Source organism: Lissotriton helveticus, chromosome 10 (genome assembly GCF_964261635.1).
Source record: "Lissotriton helveticus chromosome 10, aLisHel1.1, whole genome shotgun sequence".
Classification (NCBI taxonomy): Eukaryota; Metazoa; Chordata; class Amphibia; order Caudata; family Salamandridae; genus Lissotriton; species Lissotriton helveticus.
Window position 1 is genome coordinate 930,113,259 of NC_136071.1, and position 24,277 is coordinate 930,137,535.

At 46.0% G+C, this 24,277-nt stretch overlaps 1 protein-coding gene across 1 annotated transcript in view; it reads left to right on the forward strand.

Annotated features, from left to right (window-relative positions):
* The window catches only part of CFAP69 (cilia and flagella associated protein 69), a 599,649-nt gene that overhangs the window by 245,917 nt on the left and 329,455 nt on the right, over positions 1–24,277 (forward strand). Inside the window, exons 7-8 of the mRNA XM_078663586.1 lie at positions 3,191–3,343; positions 12,299–12,476. Of these exons, the coding sequence (XP_078519712.1) occupies positions 3,191–3,343; positions 12,299–12,476 (331 nt within the window). The remainder of the gene's footprint in view (positions 1–3,190; positions 3,344–12,298; positions 12,477–24,277) is intronic.

A 24,277-nucleotide genomic window follows, 5' to 3' on the forward strand; every position in this document is an offset into this window, starting at 1 on the left:
ATTTTTAACATTTCTCATCATTTTGTATTATGATGCCCTTCACATTATAGGATATGCTTACTAAGGATATGCTTACTTGATTATCTTTTCTAAGTTTCTCTTTAAAAGGTAAAAGTCAGATGGAAGGGGACATTTGTAAAAATGAAAAACTGTGGGCAAAATAATGTGGATCAATTCAGAGTGTTTGATAAAAACAGGTGCCTCCTAGAACCGTTTCAGGTCTTGGCTGCTGTGGCAAACAAGTTGCCTTGTAGTTGGCTTTGGGTCACCCTGTGTTCATGATCGGATGGCACTGTTGTCTATCGAGGTTCTCTCTACACTTGATCCAATGGCTTTTCTCCCTATTGTTTTGTTTATCCCATAATGGAGCATTTTAGCCTCAGTGTTCTGACTGGAGGAGTTGTATCTTTCCACTGCCAACTTGAGGAGACACTTTCTTTCCCTTTCAACATGTCTTTCTTTGTTCTCCCTTCCATCTGCTTGTTCCCCCGGCCTACTTGCACAACAGCATGCAATATATTTAATACTCTCCCCTTCCCATCAATTAGTCTCTGTTGTTCCACTCCCTTTTTTCAATCTAACTACTTGCTTTCTTTTTAATTTATGCACATATCAAGTGCAAAACTGACAGTTTCTATAAACCTTTTCAGATATATTTGTCCATATATTACCATTGACTTAAATACCTCTTGTTTTAAAACTGTTTAAACATTTGTCAAAAATATAAGGGTAAGTCTCTGCCCTTAGTTTAGGGTCTGATGCATCTGGAGCAGAGAACGTTCAGTGTGGGCATCAGGAACTGCATAGGTCATTGCGAGTAAAGCAACCTTTTGATTAATAGAACATTTATAGAAACCATGAGAGCCATATTGTCACAAGATCGATTAGCACTCTGGGCCAGATATACTAACATTAGTGTTTGCAATTACCAAATAGCGAATTTTTGTAAATCGGAATTTGGTCATCTCAACTTATAGTGTACTAAAGTGTGCCTTACACATTTTGCAATTGCCAGTGGGTCGCAAATAGATCTACCACATGAATATTAAAGAGGTAAGTCTCAGTATGCGACCCATTGGGAATAGCAAAAATCACAGGATTGGTGGCCTGCACTGGTCAGCAGACCTCCATGTGTGTGATTGCTTCCAAATAAAGCAATCTTTTTTTTAATGTGTAGTGTTTTTACGACTGTCCTATATTTTATTCTGCTGAGTTTTCCACAGCTGTAAAGATACTACACGTAAAACTGCACTTTTAGTTTGTGAATAGCAAAGCAATAGTAAACACACCTTTACAATGCAATACATTATGGCATACAATGAGACAGACAACACAGATTCTTTAAACTTGTTAAGTCACTAGTAAAGATTATTTCTTCATATTTACTAACTAGAATTCTAGTTGCGTCTTACAATGGTAGCTAATTCTTCAGGATTATTTGAAAAATTGATGTTGATTCATGTCATAAATGCACTGAAGAACCTCAAATGGGCACATAGTTGTTGCAATTGTGTGTTCCAGCTTAGAGATTCCAGTATAAGCCCACCTATGGAAATCATGGGCATAGACTTTGCTAAGCATATGTCATTTCAACATTGCAAGGCATCCATCCATATTTTCTTTACTGTTTTTGTTGCCAGTAGAAGGTGTGGAATGATTTCCCCTAAAGAGGAAATATAATGGGCACCATATCGATGTCTATTTTGTATATGCCTAATTTGCTTAGGGGGCCACTAAGCCATTTATCAACTAGATGTGCAGAAATGTAATATATTTGCAGCCCATATTGGGCTTTACATTTTGCAATAAGTAGCCTTCCTGCTGGGAGCTACGATATAAGCAGACCTATTTGCTCCAGAAAAGTGTGTGTGGTTGGGGGGTCAATGAAGATGCAACATAGAGAGGCGAGTGTCCCGTTTAGGGGTTCCATGGTTGTATGATCCCTTTGTGTTCTTCCATGTGTGTTTAGGTATGCAGGAGAGTTTACTTCTCAATAATATCACTGCTCACTGTGATCTCTTTGTGAACCAGAACCATTTTCAACTAATGGGTGATGTATCTTATGTGCTGTGTGCACACCAACCTGAACATTCTTAACATTTTTGCAATGACATACCTGAAAGAACTGTAAACCTAACCTAGTCTCCCCTCCACTCAGTGCCCTCCTCTGCTAAAACATGAAGTATCTATTGAATGATGCATGTAGTGCCTCTGACAATGTGGCAGGGTCTCCCAAAGAATTCATTCAGCATAATGCCCGTTCGTTAACACTAAAAAGCAATATTGCTTTGTCTCTGTTGGATGGGTGGAGTGCTCAGGAAATCGATTCTTCATTTTTCCCTGCACGCACCCGCTGAGCCTTAATAACTTGACTCTTGATTCATACTTAGTGCCACATTAAATACCATTACTATCACTAGCCCGTTGTCTCTGTGGTGTTGGCCATACAAGGGTTCTCTTTGAACAGCCTGGCAGACGGCCTGCTGTTCCACCATATTAGTACATGAACACCAAGCTTTCATCCAGGATCCAATAAAATTTGTAAAAATGAACTGACCTCACTGTCACCTCTGAGTCATGATGGGACACCGGAGGAAGTGTGATGCCTTTAGACGTAGTAACAGCCTATCTCCAATGCCCTTCCTTTGCATTTGAAAACATTTGTGAAATTTGTGATCTGGTTACTTTTCTTAATCTAATACCTATTTATTTTAATTGGCATTTTTTAACCTTTAATGTGCTGTAAAAACAATGTATTTTTTCTATTTAATCTTACTTTTCTACTGAAAAGCTTTTTGTAGATGTATATATATATACATATTTTGTATATATTTGTCAAAGTGCTCTGGGATCCTGTGCATGCGCAGACCACTTGTGTTTATGACTTTGATGTGAATTCCCCTGGAAGAGAACTAGGATTACAGGTAAGTAACTTTTCCTTCTCTGTAATAGAGAGTTGTACCTCTTAGCTTTTTTTGCTTTTACTTCTCCACACATCAGTCACTGTGCAACAGTCGAGTCATACTCTACTCAAATCAATAGGCCACGAACTATAGAAAACTTGTATCACTACTTTTAATTAATTACTTGCATCTTGTTTTCCTGGCAATCTACAAAGATTACTGTTTCATTCTATTCTATAAGGGGAGAAATGTATAATATTGTTCTGTTTTCTCATATAACATAACAGGTTTACATCCAACCAGTAACTGGTATAAGATAGAGATGGCAGAATGTGGAGGATTGGCAGAAAGTATAGTTTTGTCGCTATCTTTATTTGAAAATGACCCTGAAATGAAGATATGGGTACTTAAAGCTCTCCAGCTGCTCTCCAGCTCCTCCGGTAAGGAGAATCAGCAACTACAACATTACCTTATTTAGATTCATGTCTGCAATGAACTTGTTTTATTACCCTTTACTCAAATTAGTGATGACAATTTTCTATTAACTCGAAATGTCTTTGAGCTAATGCATGTTTTGCGGATAGTACTGCTCAAAAACACAAAATGCCTCACTGTTCATGACATGTGCCATCTGCATTTTAATCATTCTTTCTGACAAATTCCCCATTATATGCACCAACTTAAACGCCTCAGTCCCAACAAAATGTGGATCGGCTCTGCGTCGGGCCAGTACAACTCTAGATGATAATCCCTATGTGCAATAATCACTAGCTAATTACAGCAGTGCTATTTCTAATCTTTTTGCCACATTTCTCAGTCGTTCAATGGTGCACCTCTGTTGCCTCAAGACAAATGATTCACATAAGGTTTTTCCTTGATTTACTCGCATTCTCATTTGCAATGGACATGCCAATTGGACCATGCTGTATGTTTTCATGGGAGGATACACAATTGCTGTGTAGAATGGTCAGAGTACCTGTTTTTTCTGCCCTGGCTCCCCAGATGTAGGGTAATCGATTCCGCTTTTTTCCCGTAATTGTAGGGACGTGATACAGAAAGAGAGATTGGTTTTCAATGGTACTGTTACTTTGAGGGGAGACATTGCTTCCCCAAAAGCATAACATTTTCAGTATTGAGGGAAGTACTGGTGTATCCCCTGTGTTCGGCTTGGGCCTTTCTGCTGGGTCATGTCCAAAGCGTTTCCCTTCACTCCTCCCATTTTTGCTGAATTTGTTTTTGTTGGTCTTAGACTCTGCTCACTTTACCACTTCTAACCAATGCTAAAGTGCTTGTCCTCGCTTATTAAAATATGGTAGAATTGGCTTATACCCAATTCAAATATTTAATGTACTTGTAAGTCCCTGGACAGCCCATAAGGCAGGGTACAGTATATTTAGAAAGTTGAACATGTACTTTTAAGTTTTACATGTCCTGGTGGTAAACAACTCTTAGCATTAGTTTTGAACTACTGCAAAACCTACCTCTCCCATAGGATAGCATTGGAGTTACCTCGTTACATATAACCAGCTTTAACTTCCAAATAGGGATAGGGAAACCAGTTCATGTTTGGAGTCTTTGGAATTGTAATGAAAAGCCTCTCTAATGGTAAAGTCGGATTTTAAATTACAATTTTGAAAATGCCACTTTTAGAAAGGGTCAAGACTGATTTGCATATGGCTGGGTCCAAACTGGAATTGGCATGGTGAGAAAAAAACAGATGGATTTAGGCCCAGATCTCTGTACTGGGGTGAATGTATGACATTGTTCTACATTTTGTCCAGCAATCATTTTTGCATTTGTCACCCCGAGTGGGACAGGTATGCCCCGACGAGGGTCCCGTGCTCTCCATGCCACTGGAGTAAACCTATCCTGGCTGATGAGGGCTGAAAGCCCAAAACCGGTCCTAGGATGTTTGTTTACAGCCCAGAGAGGACCTGGCCTTGCAGTTTGGGCTGGACTGTTCCCATTGGGCGCAGGGTCAAGATTGATTTGCATATGGCTGGATCCAAACTGGAATGGCATGGTGAGCAAAAAAACTATGGATTTAGGCCCAAATCTCTGTACTGGGGTGAATGTATGACATTGTTCTACATTCTGTCCATTAATTGCTCTATTTGCATTTGTCACCCCGAGTGGGACAGGTATGCCCAGACGTGGGTCCCGTGCTCTCCATTCCACTGGAGTCAAGCTATCCTGGCTGATGAGGGCTGAAAGCCCGAAACCGGTCCTAGGATGCTTGTTTCCAGTCCAGAGAGCACCTGGCCTGGCAGTTCGGGCTGGACTGTTTCCATTGGACGCAGGGTCAAGACTGATTTGCATATGGTTGGGTCCAAACTGGAATGGCATGGTGGGAAAAAAAAAGATGACTTTAGGCCCAGATCTCTGTACTGGGGTGGATGTATGATATTGTTCTACATTCTGTCCATCAATTATTCTTTTTGCATTTGTCATCCCGAGTAGGACAGGTATGCCCAGACGTGGGGTCTCACCATGCCACTGGAGTCAAGCTATCTTGGCTGATGAGGGCTGAATGCCCGAAACTGGTCCTAGGATGCTTGTTTCGAGTCCAGAGAGGACCTGGCCTGGCAGTTTGGGCTGGACTGTTCCCATTGGGCGCAGGGTCAAGACTGATTTAGATATGGCTGGGTCCAAACTGGAATGGCATGGTGAGCAGAAAATCGATGAATTTAGGCCCAGATCTCTCTACTGGGGTGAATGTATGACATTGTTCTACATTCTGTCCATCAATTGTTCTTTTTACTTTTAGAAAGTTGGCCTTTTCTTGCCTTAGACATTTAGTGTCTGCAGCCTATCTCGGGGTCACATGACTGGGTGTAGCTGACAGTCGGGCTTTGTATATCCCTTCTAGACAGCCACACACAATAGAGGGCTAAGTGTGCCTGGATGAGCCACACTGGCCGGATGGGAGGGCGCAGCTGGGCACAACACTAATTACACTTGAATAGGTTATGTCCTGCCTCCACATAAAGGGCTGCATACCTCATGTAGTTAGTCTGGAATCTAGGCAGGAGACGCAGGGAACCTCTAGAAGAGTCTTGCACTTCAAAGGAGACTCCCAACCAGCTGAACCAGCACCCAGATCAAGTTGGAGCCAGCCCTGACCCATACAAAGGGTGCCCCTCAGAACCTGGACACTTGATGTTCTATTTCTATTTTAAAATATTTATAAAGCGCGCGTTCACCGGAACGGTTCCATGGCGCTATGCTAGCTCGAGTCCGCAGAGACAAAAATACAGAGGGGGAGCTGATGAATCTTTATTGGGGGAAGGCTTGGGAAAATAAAAAGGTTTTTAAAGCCTTTCTAAACTGTAGATAATGGGTGGTAGATCTGAGGTGAGCTGGAAGGGAGTTCCAAAAAGCGGGGGCGAGGGTGGAAAATTTGGAGCCTCCCCATTTTTTCCGGCGAAATCGGGGGACGGTCAGCAGATGTTGGGAGGAAGACCGAAGATCCCTGGTGGGGACGTAACGTTTAATCTCAGACGAGATGCACACAGGAGCTAAGCCTAGCTGGGCCTGAAAGACAAGGCAGCCTACCTTAAATTGAGAGCGTTCAAAAATGGGAAGCCAGTGTAGAGATTTCAAAAGGGGAGTGACATGGTGAGATTTGGAGAGACTGTAGACCAGGCGGGCAGCTTGGTTCTGAACCAGCTGCAGTCGTCGTACGTTGTAGGCTGGCATGCCATGATAAAGGGCATTAGCATAATCCAATCGAGAGACGACCATGGCCAGAGTGATCAACTTAAGGGCCGTGAAGGAGAAGAACCGGGAGACCCTACGGATAATACGGAGTGACAAAAAAGAGGAGGAAACCACCGAACTTACCTGGGAGTGCAGAGTGAGTTGGTCGTTGAGTTTAATGCCGAGGGTTTTTACAGAGGGGGAAGGGGAGGGAGGGGGCCCTAGGGAAAGGGGCCAAAAGAGGGGGGACCAGGGACTGGAACAACCACCTGTCAAGACCAACTCGGTTTTATCTGGGTTCAATTTCAGGTGGTTGTGATTCATCCAGTCCTGGATAAAGAGCATAGTGGATTGGAAATTGGATTTAAAATGAGGGGAGTGAGAGAGAGAGAAAATGAGCTGGAGGTCGTCCGCATAGTTGTATACGGATACCTCCATTTGCTGCAGTGCGAGGATGAGGGGGGCTATATACAAATTAAATAATAAGGGGGAGAGGGAGGAACCTTGAGGGACCCCGCATAGCAACTTCCGAGGTTCGGCCGAGAAGGTTCCCAGGCGGACCGCTTGAGTGCGGCTATTTAGAAAGGAAGACAGCCAGACCAAGGCCGTACCGCCGATGCCCGCCGCCTTGACACGTGAGAGTAAGATGGCGTGGTCCACCGTGTCAAAGGCGGCGGAGAGATCGAGAAGCACCAGGGCCTGGGGAATGTTCGTGTCTAGACCCTCTCTGAGATTGTCGAGTACAGAGAGCACGACTGACTCGGTGGAATGTCCTGGGCGAAAACCGGCCTGGCGAGGAGCTAAGATACTGTTTTCTTCCACGTAGGTGGTAAGTGCTCTGGTAACATGTCGCTCCAAGATTTTCCCTAGGAAAGGAAGTAGGGAAATAGGACGGTAATTAGCGGGAAGAGAGGGGTCTGCACCAGGTTTTTTGAGAATGGGGAGGATTATCGCGGTTTTAAGGGCAGGCGCAACCACGCCCTGGGACAAGGAGCAGTTGAGAAAGGTAAGCGGGAGCAGTGGGCAGCACGTGAAGATGTGACAAAGAATATAGGCCGGGCATGGGTCAAGTGGGGACCCGGATTTAACCAGGGGCAAGAGGGAAAGAAAGGATTCCTCTGTCAGTTGAGGGAAAGAGTCAAGACGTGCCTCTGTTGATGTGATAGGCGGGGCGATGAAAGAAGGGGAAGGGAGGGGGATGTTAGCCCTGATTGTAGCAATTTTCTCCAAAAAATAAGAGTTCAGGGAGTCGCATAAATGTTGAGAAGGAGACGGCTTAAGGGTAGTTCTATCCGAATAAGCCAGTTTGTTCACAATAGAGAAGATTTCTCTAGGCTTATTCTCTGCGACTAGGATTTTAGAAGAAAAGTAATCCTTTTTGGTGGAAAAAATAAGTTTTTTGTATTGCAACAAAAGGGAGGTGTAATGAGCTTTGAGGTTGGGGCAATATTGACGCCGCCAGGCCCGTTCTGCTTGACGAACTGAGAGTTTTAGAGATTTCAGTTCGTCGTTGAACCAGAGGTTGGAATCGTTCGTCCGTCTGGAGGGAACCCGCCTAAGTGGGGCGATGGACTCTCCGATTGAGCAAAGCCAAGAGTTGATGGCATTAGCTTGATCAGAGGAGGACAGGCCAGATATAACTGGACTGGAAACGGGGAGAGAAGAGGCTAGAGAGGCTACATCCACCCGGCCCCAGGATCTTACCCAGATATTTTGAGGGGGGGAGGGCTTAATGGGCGGGCCGATTTGAGAGAAAAAAGAAATCAGTGAGTGGTCGGACCAGGGGCAGGGGGAAACAGATAGAGAGGTAATGGGACAATTGAGGGACCAGATCTGGTCCAGGGTATGGCCTTGGATGTGCGTGGGGGAGTGGATGAGCGAAATAAAGTTAAGGGAACGTAAAGTTTCAGAAAATTCCTTTGAGGTGGGGCATTCAGCTGGGTCGGCGGGCCAAAAGTTGAAGTCGCCCAGCACAAGGACGGAGGAATTGTTAACTACAAGGGTGGCTACGAGTTCTTGGAAACCGTCGAGAAAGGTATGAGAAGATTGGGGGGGACGGTACGTAAGTAAGCATGTGAGGGGAAGTTTAAGGGAAAGTGAGCGAACCACTAGGAAGTCTGATGTGCCAATCAGAGGAAAAGTAAGAGGTTGAAACAGCAGTTCCTTCCGGGCAATCAGGGCGACACCTCCACCTGTTTTGCCAGTTGGCCGGTCAGCTCTGAGGACGTAGTAGGTGGCAGGAAGAGAAGCTAATAAGACAGGGAGAGAGCTGTCGCGTAACCAAGTCTCCGTAAGGAACAGGAGGTCCGGTTTGTGAAGGTCCAACAGTACGAAGAGTTCATGGCAGTGCTTAACTGCAGAACGCGTGTTGAGATAATAAATGGAAAGAGGGGTCTGCTTAGGGGTGACCTGGGGATTTAAGCAGCAGAGAAGCGGAGACGGATGAGTAGGGTTAAGAGATGAGGGAGGAGTGGCTGGGATTGTCAGACCCAGATTGTTGATGCGAGTGGTCAGGGAGGCCTCGATAGGCCAGAGGCCTTGAAGAGCGATAAGTTGTGCCGGTGAATATTGTAGATGGCCGGCATAGCGGGGTGGACTAGGCACTGGGCACGGTCGGTCGCGGACGGGCGCAGATGGGCTTGCCTTATGCGCGCCTTTGGCGCGCATTCGTCGCGCCCGCTGCGCTCGTCCGCTGCGCGTTCGATGGAGGCACATGCTTTATGGAGAGTCGTGAGGGGGAAGGGGGCGTGGCCTCAGTGAGGGGGCGTGGCCTCGGCACTCGCCAAAGTGGCGGAAAGGGTTAAGGGGGCTCGGATTGCCTGCCGCAGCAGCGTTAACTCGGCTGTGCGGGGACCCGGGACAAAGTGCAAAGTGAGTGACCACAATCCAAAACACAGTTTTTAAAAGCAAATAGAGTCAATGGTACAATTTTTAAAATCAAGATGTCCGCACCCGGCTTTCCGCCTCAGGGGGACTCAATACAGCATTGAGGAGACGCTTGTGATCAGCGCCTATATAGCGCGCTGGGAGGGGGCGTGGCCTCAGTGAGGGGGCGTGGCCTCGGCGCTCGCCAAAGTGGCGGAAAGGGTTAAGGGGGCTCGGATTGCCTGCCGCAGCAGCGTTAACTCGGCTGTGCGGGGACCCGGGATAAAGTGCAAAGTGAGTGATTACAATCCAAAACACAGTTTTTAAAGGCAAATAGAGTCAATGGTACAATTTTTAAAATCAAGATGTCCGCACCCGGCTTTCCGCCTCAGGGGGACTCAATACAGCATTCAATGTGGCTTCAATGGAGCTGAATTGAGGTTTGTTTGACTCTTCCCTATCACTAATAGGTCTGTTCATGCCAAAAGTGTTTTGCTTGCACTGCCCACCAACTCGAAGTTCCGACAACTCGACCTTTCGTGCTACATCATCGACCACTCGCGAGGAGCACCACTATGACGTTCCAGCCCGACCAATCACAACAACATAAGGATCTTTGCACTTCAATGATGACCATTGTCAAAGCCAGGCCTGTTCTTTGTGCTACATCAAAGACCGCTTGTGACACTTCATTGCTCCTTGTGACCTTGTCCACTGCGAACAGGACGTTTTGCGTTGTACTGGGAAGATAACTTTTCAGCAAGCCTAACCTGTTCCCTGTATCCGACCTGCTCTCTGTCCAGGTCGGCTTGAACTTATGGCTTTCTCCCAGTCTTGCACGACCAGATAGCTGCAAGTGGCACTTTTGGCTTATTGGTGCTATTTTCACTTACATCTTTATAATTGCATATCTCCGGATCTACTAACTAAATGTGTGCCATTTTGGTCTTGATTTATAAATTAAATATTTCGCAATTTTTCTAAAATGGCATGGGATTTTTCCTGTGTTGTGTTTTCACTTTTGTTGTTTGAAGTGCTACATAAATACTTTACACATTTCCTTTAAGTTAAGCCTGACTGATCTAGCCAAGCTACCAGGGGGTTGTTTTTGTGGGGGTCTATGTATGTACACATTATTCTACAGTAGTGTCTATATGTACTTACTGGTCTTTCTCTGTCACTATTCTCATGTGTGCACTTTTGATTTCGTCTGTGTACACCTTGTCTCTTCACATAGAGTGAGTGACCAATGATGAGAAACGGGTTAACCGGTGATTGTTAGCCGGGAACCCCCTCGGGTGTTACTACCGTGAGGCACTCACTCTATTTTCTACACTTTTTCTGGTTCAAGGAAGTGTTGGCCTGTGTTTTTATTGTGTTGAGTTATGTATACATCCTGACCATAGGGATAGTGTTATTTCACACATCCTGGGTATATATACTGAGAACGAGATACTATACCCCATGTATTGGTCTAATACACGGATGAAGTAGATTTGGTAAGGCTTTTTGTGAGTAACCAGAGGGTTGAGCACAGGTTAATTTGGGGTTTGCTTGTGCCTCAACCTGACCAGTTCATCCCCTCCTTCCCAGCCGGTAACCAAATTTCTTACATGCTTCCTCTCATTTGCTGAGTTAGAATGCTTGTTTCCAGACTTCTTGACCTATGTTCAACTGGATCTGTCTCCTGATGGCCCTGACATTACATGGAAGCCAAAAAACAATCTGTCAGACATGAAAATAGAAGGAAATGTCTCTTGTTCCACCAACAGACCTAAAGGAATGAGACTAGCCTCGTTCCATTGCTAGTCTAGACCATGTAATTCACGTGGTTTCCATTCCCCAAGCCTAACATCCAGGTGAAGTCTATTCACTGGTTCACAGGACTTTAAAAATGTAGAGTCTTCAAAGAATTTCTGCAAAATGTGCATTTTTTAAAAGGTGGAAAAAACTGGTTTTGCCCATGCGCGCATTTCTCAAAGGAGAATTGTCTTTGATTTCCCAATAATTGGCAAATGTGGGAAGTGAGGCGATGCAATCAATTGGAATGTGAGTGCCAAGGTAATATCAGCATGAGAGGGCATGGCCATGAAAAAACACGCACAGCATTTTTACTTATTCAGAAAACTAAATTAAACTATTGTTTGCCCTTTTTTGACATATCAGTTCATCCAATCCCCAAACAGGGGCACAGCTGTCAATTTTATTTGCAGATTGCCCCAGTATGTCAAATGGCATTGAACTGATGTAAGATCCATTGGTTATACCAAAGAAAATGAGAAGGCATGAGAGAATGATAGCCCTTACATAAATGCACTTGATGTAAAGCCAACTGCATTGTATATGTGAACAATAGAATAAGCATGAGTCTATAATATTGCAATGATTATCACGCTCACCGAAGTTAATTGTTGCCCTGAACTCTTAAATAGACATTACAGTTTGAGCCTTGTAAGCCTTGTGCTTCACCAACTGTTTTTGTAAAATGCATCTGAAGGACAGATTTTAGACTGGAAGAACAAAGTTGACTTATAGTCGGCAGATTGTATCTTTCCCGCAGCCATTCATCGGGGAGGGTGGGGAGTTGCATGTGGTATGGCGAGTTCTGAAAATTAAATATTTGAGAAAACATACTGCTGAGGCTGGCTTGTTGGGGTGTAAATAGATATACATTTGTGATTTGATGGGTCTAATACACGGCTGCATGATAAGATGGAAAGATCTAATGCAGTACTAAATGTGACAACGCGTGTTTGCTTTATTTTCTTTTGGTGTGATAGAGGTACATCCTGGTTGTAGATGAATAACTGAACTGTTTTTTTAACTTTTAGGAAAAAACTGCAACCTAATGATAAAAGCCCATGCAGCCAGCACCATCTGCACCCGCCTTAATGACCCAGATTCCTCTGGGCAGCTTCTGTTCAGATCATCAGAAATTCTATGGAACTTGTTAGAAAATGGTTCACAGGAAGAACTTATCAATCAGCTGAGTAACCTGGAATGCATTCAGTAAGTCTCTGGTTAATGGTTCTTGCGCACTGATATTAAACACCTTTCTATAGCGTGGAGGACACCTTCGTTTGGCCTGAGTAATTTGGGCTGAATATTTTCGCCATGCTGCAGTAGTGCGGTATGTTTTATACTGTTGCTCAATTACCTGTCCCTGTCTTATCCAGTATTAGGGTATCTTTCATAGATTCACATGCCTGAATCATTCCCCGTCGTCGAGGCGGGAGTCCCACGGTAAATAAAATATATAATAGCAGTGCCTAAAATTTCTTGTAGTAGGCTGGAAAAGCCTAAAGGCCTAACTAGGCCTCAAAACTTAGCAGCCTATCTACATCATTATGTAAAAAGACCTGAAATATTAGCCTCAGCCAATCAGCTGTCCTCACCCTCTAGAACCTTCCCTGCTCAGGCAGTTCTCCTCAGATTTTCACCGCACTTCGTGTGTAAGGGAGTCTCCCTGAGTGCCTACTCAGTTTTTTGGATTTTTCAAGCTTAAAATGTCTGAAAGGAAAGCTCTTTTCAAACCCTGTGGAACCTGTTTCAAGAAGAGAGTCCATGTGGATGACAAGCACTCGGATTGTATTTATTGTCTACACCCTTCACATGTGGTGAAGGACTGTAGAATTTGCCGTACCTTCCCTCAGAAAACCATCAGGGATAGGGAGGCAAGGGTTCTTTTGTGGCTGAAGTCTTCATCCACTGATGAGGAGGACAAAGCCTCAACTTCTAGCAAGAGAGCTAGATCCACGGACAATGCTTCTCCTGAGAGAAAGAAAATGTTGAAATCCTCTCAGAAAGCTTCAGAACCCTCTAAGAGTGCATCGGCTTCTTCACATGTGAGTACTACCCAGACCAAAACTTTAACTCTGGTGTCTGTACCTACCACTACTTGGACTTCTACCTCCTCTTCTACTTCTGTGGTTACAACTTCAGCTATCACTTCACCTTTGATGTCTGTTCCACCTTTGATATCAAAAACCAAGTCACAGTCTTTGAAATCCTTCTCTACGAAGGCTCCATCGTCTAAAACGTCTGCTCCGTCGACGACCGCACGGCCGTCGTCGACGAAAACATTGTCTCCAAAAGATTCGTCGTCAAAGACATCATCGACGACCTCGTCGACGAAGATCTCGTCGACGAAGACGCCAACATCGGACACGTCGACGACGCCGTCGTCGACGAGAGCACCATCGACGACCCCGACGACGAAGGGATCGTCGACGAAGACACCATCGACGGCCCCGTCGACGAGGATCTCGTCGACGAAGACACCATCGACGGCCCCGTCGACGAGGGACTCGTCGACGAAGATACCATCGACGGCCCCGTCGACGAGGGACCCGTCGACGAAGATACCATCGACGGTCCCGTCGACGAGGGACCCGTCGACGAAGATACCATCGACGGTCCCGTCGACGAGGGACCCGTCGACGAAGACGCCGGCGACGGTCTCGACGACGAGGGACCCGCCGATGACGGCCTCGTCGATGACGGCGTTATCGACACTCTCAACATCGAAGGACTCGTCAATGACAATACCTTTGACGGCCTCGTCGACGGCAAAATCTTTAGCATTGGCAGCGCTGTCGACGGGGAATCCGTTTACTGGGGCTTCTGCTCATCGGCTGCACGGTTCCCCGCCAGCAAAGATACAATTCACTCATTTCCAAATGAAAACTTACAAAAGGCAGGATTATTCACATATATCTCCGCTCTTGCCATCGCACATTTTGGAGACATACCTGCAAGGAGTGTCAGAAGAAGGAGAAGAGGATGATGACCCCTTTGGGATTGCCTGTCACCCTTCTCAATTGCATATTAAACTTCAAGAGGATGATGAAGAGGAGTTTCAGGAGCAATATACGCATGACGTCTACTCCACTCCATATCAGTCACCTCGTTCTAGACTTCCTCGGTCTGAGGACACAACACATTTGCCTACTTCCTTAATACAGGACTTGCAAGCTATGTTGGCAGATTATCGACAGAGATTTCCACCCACTGAGGGTGCGCCCGCTGGGTCATCTGCTCCGGCTACTGTGCCACGACCTCCGTCGCCAAGAGCTCCTTTGTCTCCACAGCCACGTACTTCACCAATTCCTCAGGTTGTGGACAGTTCGTCCTCTGATGGTGACGAAAGTAGAGAGGAGGGAGAATTACCGGATAACACTCCAGTGGACCCTTGGGAGGATTATGTCATCCCTACACCTTCTCCGCCTCCTCCCCGTCCTTCAGACTCTCCGCCTGAAGATATTGGGGGTTTTCACAATATTATGCAGAGAGCTGCTAATAGATTTCAATTGGTTGTCACAGTTGAGCAGTCGGACTGCTTTTTACATGACTTTAAGGAAGGGTATCGGAGAGTGATCAGAGCCATACCTATTATTGACTATATATGGAAGGAAGGCCTCAATATAATGAAAACACCAGCCTCCATTCCAGCAGTTTTACAAAGGATTGATAAAAAGTATCGAGCACCATCCGATACACCTGCTTGTTTGATCGGCCATCCTCGACCGGATTCGGTCATTTCTCAGGCGGCGCAGCAAAAGTCCAAGAATCCTTCTGCTCCCATCTCAACGCCACCTGACAAGGAGGGAAGAAGGCTTGACGCCATTGGGAAGAAATTTTCTGCAAACGCAGCAGCATCCATTAAAGCAGCTAATTCCTTAGCTATCCTGGCTCGATATGACAGGCAAATGTGGTCTGAGCTCTCGGAATATCTTGAGCTGATCCCGGAGGATCAACAGATGGATGTACGCAGAATTGTGCAGGAAGGTGAAAGATCGGCCTCAGAAATTATTGATTGCGCCCTAGACATTTCTAATACCAACTTTCGACAACTGGCTGGAGCAATTGTCCTTAGACGTCAAGGTTGGCTCAAGGCTACCACCTTTAGACCTGAGGTCCAAACCAAGATCTTGGACATGTCTTTCGATGGTGAGTCCTTGTTTGGAAAGCACATTGATGACGCTTTATTGGCTATTAAAACCGATACCGATACAGCGAAATCTCTGGGAACCCTGCAATACAAGAGGGGGTCCTTTAGAGGTGCAAGAGGTCGTGGTTACTCCTCCAGAGGAAATTATTCAAACCAACAAAATCGACAGTATCAATCTTCCTACAACAAACCATACTACCAATCTTCTAACCGGCAGCCTGCTTCTGGTTCTTTCTCTCGGCAAGGAGGACAACGGCGCTCAGGCAATCAAAGGAGAGATTCTAACAAGCGCCAATGAGCTTTGCCGGATGTCGGCCACTCCTCTTTCCCTTCCCGTGGGCGCCAAGATTTCCGCCTTTTACCATCAATGGAGGAAGATAACTTCAGATCAGTGGGTCCTGGATTTGGTCAGCAAGGGACACACTTTGGAGTTTTTGCAGAAGCCTCCAACAACGCCGCCCAGGGGTCCCCCTCCCCCTCGCCTGCGCTTACTCTTCAAAGAAGCCTTAAAGATGCTACACAAGAACGCAATAGAACTAGTCCATCCTTCTCAGAAAGGGCTGGGCTTTTATTCACGTTTCTTCCTTGTGGAGAAAAATTCAGAAGAGTGGCGTCCAATATTGGACCTGCGCAAACTCAACAAATATCTAAAGAAACAGAGTTTCCGCATGGTAACGTTGAAGGACATTCTGAATTGTCTAAACGAAGGAGACTTTCTGGCTTCTCTGGATATGCAAGACGCATATTTTCACATCCCTATTCACCCCAACCACCGCAAATTCCTAAGATTTCAAGTGGCCGGCGTCCATTTCCAATTCAAAGTCCTCCCATTCGGCCTCAAATCGGCCCCCAGAATCTTCACGAAATGCCTAGCTCCAGTGGCTGCAATGTTGAGGTCCCTGGGACTCCAGGTGTTCCCATACCTCGACGACTGGCTGTTAAAGGGTCCCACCAGTCATTCGACCATGGAGGCAGTCAACAAAACACTTTCACTGTTCTCGAACCTAGGATTGACCCTCAATTCTCAAAAATCTCAGCTCCACCCTCATCAACGACTGACTTTTCTGGGTGCAGTCTTGGACACATGCCAGTGCAAGGCATACTTGACACAGGAGCGTCAAAACAAGCTCGTCAAACTGGCAAAACAAATATCCGCAAAAAAGTCACTTTCAGTTCGGATGTATGCTTCCCTTCTGGGGATGTGTTCAGCTGCGATCAATCTCATTCCTATGGCAAGACTCAGAATGAGACCGTTGCAGGAAGAGTTGCTTCGTCAGTGGAAGCAGGTCGAAGGATCATTCGACAACCGCATCAAAGTCACTGTCAAAATGAAACAGGCTCTTCTCTGGTGGTCGAAGACACACAACTTGTCGCAGGGCCTCACCTTCCTCCAAGAGATTCCGGACTACACTCTGACTACGGATGCGTCCATGGAAGGTTGGGGAGGTCACCTTCAGGACCTTCAAATCCAGGGAAGATGGTCTCATCAGTACCAACAGATGCACATCAACATATTGGAACTCAGAGCCATTTTTCTTTCCCTGCAAGCTTTCCTACCGAGGATCGTGAATTCGTCCGTCCTGGTGAGCACGGACAATACCACCAGCATGTTCTACATAAACAAACGGGGAGGAACGAAATCTCTTACCCTGTCACTGCAAGCTCAGGAAATGTGGGAATGGGCCTTACAGCACAACATATCCCTCAAAGCAGAGCATGTTCAAGGGATTCGAAACTCTCTAGCAGACAGTCTCAGCAGAACTTTTGTGGACTGTCACGAATGGGAACTCGAACAACATCAAGTAGACACAGTCTTTCGCCTTTGGGGGAGACCAAGGCTGGATTTGTTTGCCACGCAGCAAAACAGCAAGTGCCTGTTTTATGCCAGCAGGTTCCCAGGACGGGGGTCAAGAGGAAACGCCCTCCTCATGAGATGGACCGGAATGTTTGCGTACGCTTATCCTCCGATTCCGCTCATTCCGAAAGTCCTGCAAAAGATGAAGAGGGAACACTGCACTCTCATTCTCATTGCTCCACGTTGGCCGAGACAATATTGGTTTCAAGAGCTTCTCCTGCTGTCTCAACAGCCTCCGTTTCGGCTCAAACCGACTATATCGATGCTGACAAGAGAGGACGGTCAGATTCAACATCCAGATCCTCAATCGCTGCACTTGCACGCTTGGCTCCTGATTTCCTAGAGTTCAAAGACCTAAACATTCCCTCGGAATGCAGGAAAATCTTGTCGCAAGCACGTGCACAAAGTACCATCAAAACATACCGTTTCAAGTGGAAGAGGTTTTGTTCATGGTGTGGAGATAATGATGTTCATCCGCTGCATGCTCCTCCTGAAGCCATCCTTCCATACCTGCTTTCTCTGGCTAAATCAGGTCTAGCTTTTTCTTCCATTAAAGTACATCTGGCAGCAATCTCCAGATTCAGGAAGCACTCCAACAAACCATCCTTATGTTCTTCCTCCTTGATCAAACAATTCCTTAAAGGTCTCTTCAGAGTTTTTCCTCCAGTTCGTCCTCCTCCTCCGGAATGGGATCTTAATGTAGTCCTTTCCCAACTTCTTAAAAGGCCCTTTGAACCAATCCATACAGCGGAACTGAAATTTCTGACTTGGAAAGTTGCAATTCTGTTGGCTCTTACTTCTGCTCGCAGAGTTAGTGAAATACAGGAGTTCACTATTACTCCCCCTTTTCTGCAGTTCTCTAAGGACTTTGTTACACTTAGGACCAACCCTAAATTCATTCCTAAAGTACCAACTCAATTCCACATTAATCAACCGGTCAAACTTAGAACCTTTTTCCCGGATCCGAAAACTCCTGCAGAAAGGGTTTTACATTCTCTAGATGTCAAAAGATGTCTGAAATTCTATCTGCAAAAGACAAAAGACATGCGTAAATCTACACAACTGTTTGTTGCCTATGGAAGACCCACCTTCGGTCAAGCTGTCACAAAAGCAACTATTGCCAGGTGGTTGTCCTCCACAATTACCTTCTGTCACGACAAGGCCAATAGACCTTTATCAAGGAAGGTCAAAGCTCATTCCACGAGAACAGTGTCGACCTCTACGGCCCTTTTCGCTGTAGTGACTCTAGAGAACATTTGCCGAGCTGCTACTTGGAAAAGTGTGCACACTTTTACCGAACATTACTGTCTGCAGTCGGCAGTTCAAGATGACACAGCTGTTGGTGATGCAGTGCTGCAGCATCTTCTTCACTAAGGTTGGAAAGATTATATGTTTTAAACTTTACATATTTATAATGCTGTCCTATCTGTTATATTCGAAGGTTTTGATGCATATGTTATGTTGACATGTTTTGTACTCTATTACCTTCCTGGTTGTGTGGGGATTGATTTATATTTTCTTTGTCTCCCACCTTCCTCTATCGACAGACATGAGGTTACTGCTTGCTATTCTGATTCAGGCATGTGAATCTATGAAAGATACCCTAATACTGGATAAGAAAACGAGTTACTTACCTGTAACTACGGTTATCCAGTATTGGTATCTTTCATAGATTCACATGCACCCACCCTCCTCCCTGGTAGGGCAGTTCTGGCTATGGATACTACTTCTCACTTGTGCTGGGAAAATCTGAGGAGAACTGCCTGAGCAGGGAAGGTTCTAGAGGGTGAGGACAGCTGATTGGCTGAGGCTAATATTTCAGGTCTTTTTACATAATGATGTAGATAGGCTGCTAAGTTTTGAGGCCTAGTTAGGCCTTTAGGCTTTTCCAGCCTACTACAAGAAATTTTAGGCACTGCTATTATATATTTTATTTACCGTGGGACTCCCGCCTCGACGACGGGGAATGATTCAGGCATGTGAATCTATGAAAGATACCAATACTGGATAACCGTAGTTACAGGTAAGTAACTCGTTTTCTTACATCTTAGTTGCAGTTGTCAGAGTGCTCTTGCATCACTTTCAAAGGATTTGGCAAGATAAACGTGCCTCCGCCATGCTCTTAGGCTCGACATAAACATGCCAAGTAGACATGTCACCAATTCCCCATTTCATAACTTTGACTGTTTTAAGTTGTTCTTTGATACTAAAATTCAACGAACTGTAGCAACTCGCAGTCTGAAATAATATGCACAAACACCCGTATATTTGCTTGTGTTGGTCACCAAGATACCTCAGTATGTCAGAATCATTATGTGGGGAATTGTTTTGACCATTCCTTTTGAACATGAGGCAATGTGGTTGTTCCAGGGTGATAAATCCCAGTAGGCTGGATGACGTAAGAAGGCATCACGTTTTCCAGGTTTAAGCTACCATTCCTTTACTCCCAAGAGTGGAACATCTATGCCCTCTGAAGTCCATGCAAAGCCATTGATGGCCGACGAGAATTAATTTTCATGGGAGCAGTCCCCATTCCTTGGCCAGCAGTGATATTTTCATCCATTTCTCCTGCATTTTTCCTCACTCTCCTGTAGTTTCGTTTTGTAGTACCTAATAGATGAAAATAAAACTTACCCGAGTGAGCAGTATTTCACCTGTAACTGAGCCCATTCTATTTACCTAGTGAAGGTTGTGTTAGAGCAGGACTCAGAGTGGGAGGGATCACTTAAGTGCTGAAAGATGGTGTTTCCCTTCACCTACAGGGAGACAATAGAGAGAGCTCCAGAGCAACCTGTTAGCTGATGTGGATTGTTTGAAGATGGTTAAGGAGGAAAGAGGAAACTAATAGGGCCCAGGGACCACCGACCCCACCAGCTCACTCCACTGTCAGAGGACAGACCGCCATAACTAGAGATCCCCACCTGCGTGGTGGGTTTCTGTATGTCTTGAATGCATACACCAGTGCAGTAGAGGCCCTGAAGGCAGAGCAGTCTCTTGAACATGTGCTGTGGGGTTTTCTTTTGGCCCGCTTGGCATTCTGTTTTGTATTTTTGAAATGAATAACTTTGTTCCAGAAAAATAAAAATGCAACAGCTTTTACAGGGCCGTTGTTTGTTCTCCCAGCCTGGGTGTCCATGTGTCCCCGGGTCAAAGTGTTCAACTTCAGAGCCAGTTAAGGCTCCATTTGTGGAAACTGGTGGCGACCTGGCAGTTTCTTGATTATGATGTGGCCGGATGTGCGTCAATTTATGGCAGAACTCCAAAACTCTAAATGAGGTCCTAAGGCTGGACAAGTTATAGAGTTGAATACATTGCCCTTGAAACCTGCTGTTTACAATAGTTTTCATTGTCATTATGACACAACAAGGATTTCTGCCACAAAAAAATATTCCAACTATGGCATTGTGCAGGAGGTGCACAGCTATCGGTGCACATTTACAGGAGAGGCATAGTACGACACTAGCACTGTAAGTACAGTGCAAAGAGCATGGCCTGAGACAGGACACAACCTGCTCACATGTACTGTGGTAAGTGTGGTTAGAGCATGGTTAGAGCATGACCTGTAGCTATTCCCATACAGTGCTGAACGTGCATGGTCTTTGGCTGTGCAATTTCTTAACAGAACGTTCCAATGCAAAGAATTTACAGAGCACAGGGATCAGCCCTTTAGCCTTGCTCATTAAATAAAAGACAGTCTGTTTTGCTTTTAAGTGTAGCTGGGGGGCACTGCCAGTAAGATGGCCAACAACATGGTTTGAGAGCCGGCTCCCAGACCCCGGTTACAAAATCCGACATCATCCTATCCCGGGCGCATTGATTGCATGCTTTACACTCAATAAAGCTAAGTTGTCCGGGGGAAGACCTTGTCAGCTTTCAGGCTGAACCAGACATGCCCATCTCTGGTGAGGTGGTCCTGGTGCCCAACTGCAATGGCGGCCGTGCTTAAGACCGTGGCCCATGTGTGAGAGCTGGCTGGCTGCCCCTAGGATATGTTTGTGCAGAGAGTGGCGGGGGTACCGCTTTGGACAATCTTGGGAAGATACCCAAGGAGGCAAGGTCGGGCGGTTGAGCCCCCGTGTTGATTCTGTGTGGGGCTGCGGATGGCATGACATCGGCCCAAGACAACTTGATCTGGTGACTTTTGCCTCGCGCACACTCTCCTGCCCGACTGTACTGGCAGCTGTTCTGGAGGCAGCGGTACGTATGTGAAATCTGGTTGGCTCGCTCGCTGCTGCTCCACGAGACACCCGTGCTGAGAGCGGGAGGAGCCGCAGCTCTGGAGAGGCCTGCCCTGAGATCCGTAGCCAGGTAGTTAATCCCCCACATTGCTTCTGCGCCGGGCCAAAGATACCAGGACGTTGGCATTTGGAACCAACACATCTCCACAGTTGCATGGATCAGAACCAGTGCATAGCACTCAGGAACCAATATATCACACATGGAATCAACACATCCTTTGCTGCAGGAGCATCAGCAGCACATTGCATTCGGAAACAGAGTATCTCACTCGGAACTGACACATCGCTGCTGTGGGTGGAGAAAATCGCTGCATCTCGTCCACTGCATGGCTCGACACCTACTTCTCGCTGTGGCTGTATCTCCCGTCTTCTTCTCCATTTTGTCTTGTCCAGAAAAAAACCTTTGTCTCAGCAGTTTTTCTATAACAAACCTGTAATATCCCTTTCCTCAATAAGGGTAAGGGTAAGAAAGATAGAGGCCTCAGTCCAGTATCATTTTCCCCTGGCTTCCTCAAACTAGGCCATCGTTCTAACCCAAGTTCACTACAGGCCCCTGCAGCTCGGGAAGATAAGACAATGTAAACAGGGCCTCTCCTGTACAAACCTAGATTGGTCCTTTGCTGAGGACTGGGAACCAGAAAGACTAAGAAGAATGGAATTAGATTTTTAGAGCTGGGAAAAAGATAGTATTCAAGGCAATACTTTGCATAAAAGAGATTGGTGAGCAGGTGGTTCACTTCTTCTTTCTCATTCTTTCAGATCCCTAATTCATATTGTAGTTGAAGTCCCGGCTCAGTCCTTTGTTCTGCGACAGAATATTTATCTGATTTCCCCGTCTTCATCGTCATACTGAGACCCTTAGTTTCACTATAGGATGTGGGCTAGGGGCATAGAGGCTAGTATCGAAGACTTGACGTGACATCACCACAGACCTACCATAATGTTAATCTATTGCCCTTCAGGGTTCGGCATATTAAAGATAGAGGCATCTAATATATGTTCCTTGTCATTAATAAAGCCAAAGATTTTTTCTGCTCTAGCTAGGAAAATCCCCATTGTAGTGTAAGTCTACACCAAGCTGCAGATTGTTGTGCAGGGCTCAGGAACTTGGAACTTTGATGGCACTGTACAAGCACTCCTCTGAAGGAGTGCCAGATTTATAAAGCAATGCCAGAAGGGGACCACAACTAGTTGATTGGAACGTTGGTTGCATCTTCAATGGAGCAGCTGAGGTTCTCCAGTATTAGGGGTGTCTTTCATAGATTCACATGCCTGAATCATTCCCCGTCGTCGGAGTGGGAGTCCCACGGTACATAAAAAAGCAATAATATGCCATAAATATGTAGTAATACTAATAGAAAAGAACCAGGAAGTAAAGTAGCCAATGCTACAGAAGGAAAATAACTTCCACATCTATGACTCTCATAGTCATTTTGTATAGTCCAAACTATAGCCAATCAGGCGCCAGCACCCACCAAAATGTTCTCCCCAGAGGCTCAGGCTCTCAGATTTTCTACCGCACGTCGTGTGTAAGGGAGTTTCCCTGAGCTCTGCTCAGTTTTCTTAACTCTAACTTCAATTTGTCTACTTTCAAGGATGTCTTCTAAGAAATCTCTCTTTAGAGCCTGTGACTGCTGTGGTAAGCTTCGGCTTTTTGAGAAAGATCCACATAAAAAGTGTATCTATTGCCTGTACCCAGATCATCAGGCCTCTGACTGTAAGATCTGCAGAACCATGCCTCAAAAGACTCTCAGGGTTAGAGAGGGTCGTTTACTTCTGTGGTTGAAAAGGCTGAAGGATTCTTCTAATCCTGCTTCTGAGGTAGGCAGTATTGCCTCTGGTTCTACTACAGCCTCTAGGAAGAGGCCTGCGCCTGAAGAAATGTCATCACCTAAGGCAAAGGTGACTAAAAAACAACCACCTACTAAGGGACTGGATAAGCCTTCAACATCCAAGGCTGTCCCCACAAGCAGGGGCATGGAAAGCGCTTCTGTCTCAAAAAAGGGAACAATCATCAAGTTTCCCCAATCTTCTGAGAGGAATTTACCACAGGCCTCATCTCCTCCAATGGCGATGTCCACTTCAGCCTCCTCGTCGACGAGAACGACGACTACAGTGACATCGACGGTAACTTTTTCCTCTCCTAAACCTTGTATGGTTATGTCATCGTCGACATCGTCTCCAACTATGGTGTTTGTTTCTGTGAGGCCTGTATCGTCGACGTCCGTCGTCGACGCCTCGTCGTCGACTCCTCTGAAGGCTCTACCGCCGACGAAAAAGAATTCGTCGACGAGCTCGTCGACGGGCTCCACGCCGTCGACGAAGATAGCACCGTCGGCGAAGAGTGTCCCGTCGACGAAGAGTGTCCCGTCGACGAAGAGTGACCCGTCGACGAAGGGTGTCCCGTCGACGAAGGGTGTCCCGTCGACAAAGGGTGTCCCGTCGACGAAAAGTGTCCCGTCGACGAAGAGTGTCCCGTCGACGAAGAGTGTCTCGTCGACGACGAGTGTCCCGTCGACGAAGAATGTCCCGTCGACGAAGAATGTCCCGTCGACGAAAAGTGTCCCGTCGACGAAAAGTGTCCCGTCGACGACAAAACCATCGGAAGGGAATCCTCCGACGACGCTGCAGTTGTCATCATGCACGGCACTACAGGTTTGGTCTCCGTCGACGGTGTTTTTACCACCACAACACGCATCGGGGCAAATACGTGAAACAGCAATGCAGCTTTCACCCCTTTGTATTTCACCTCAAAAGGTGTCTTCTG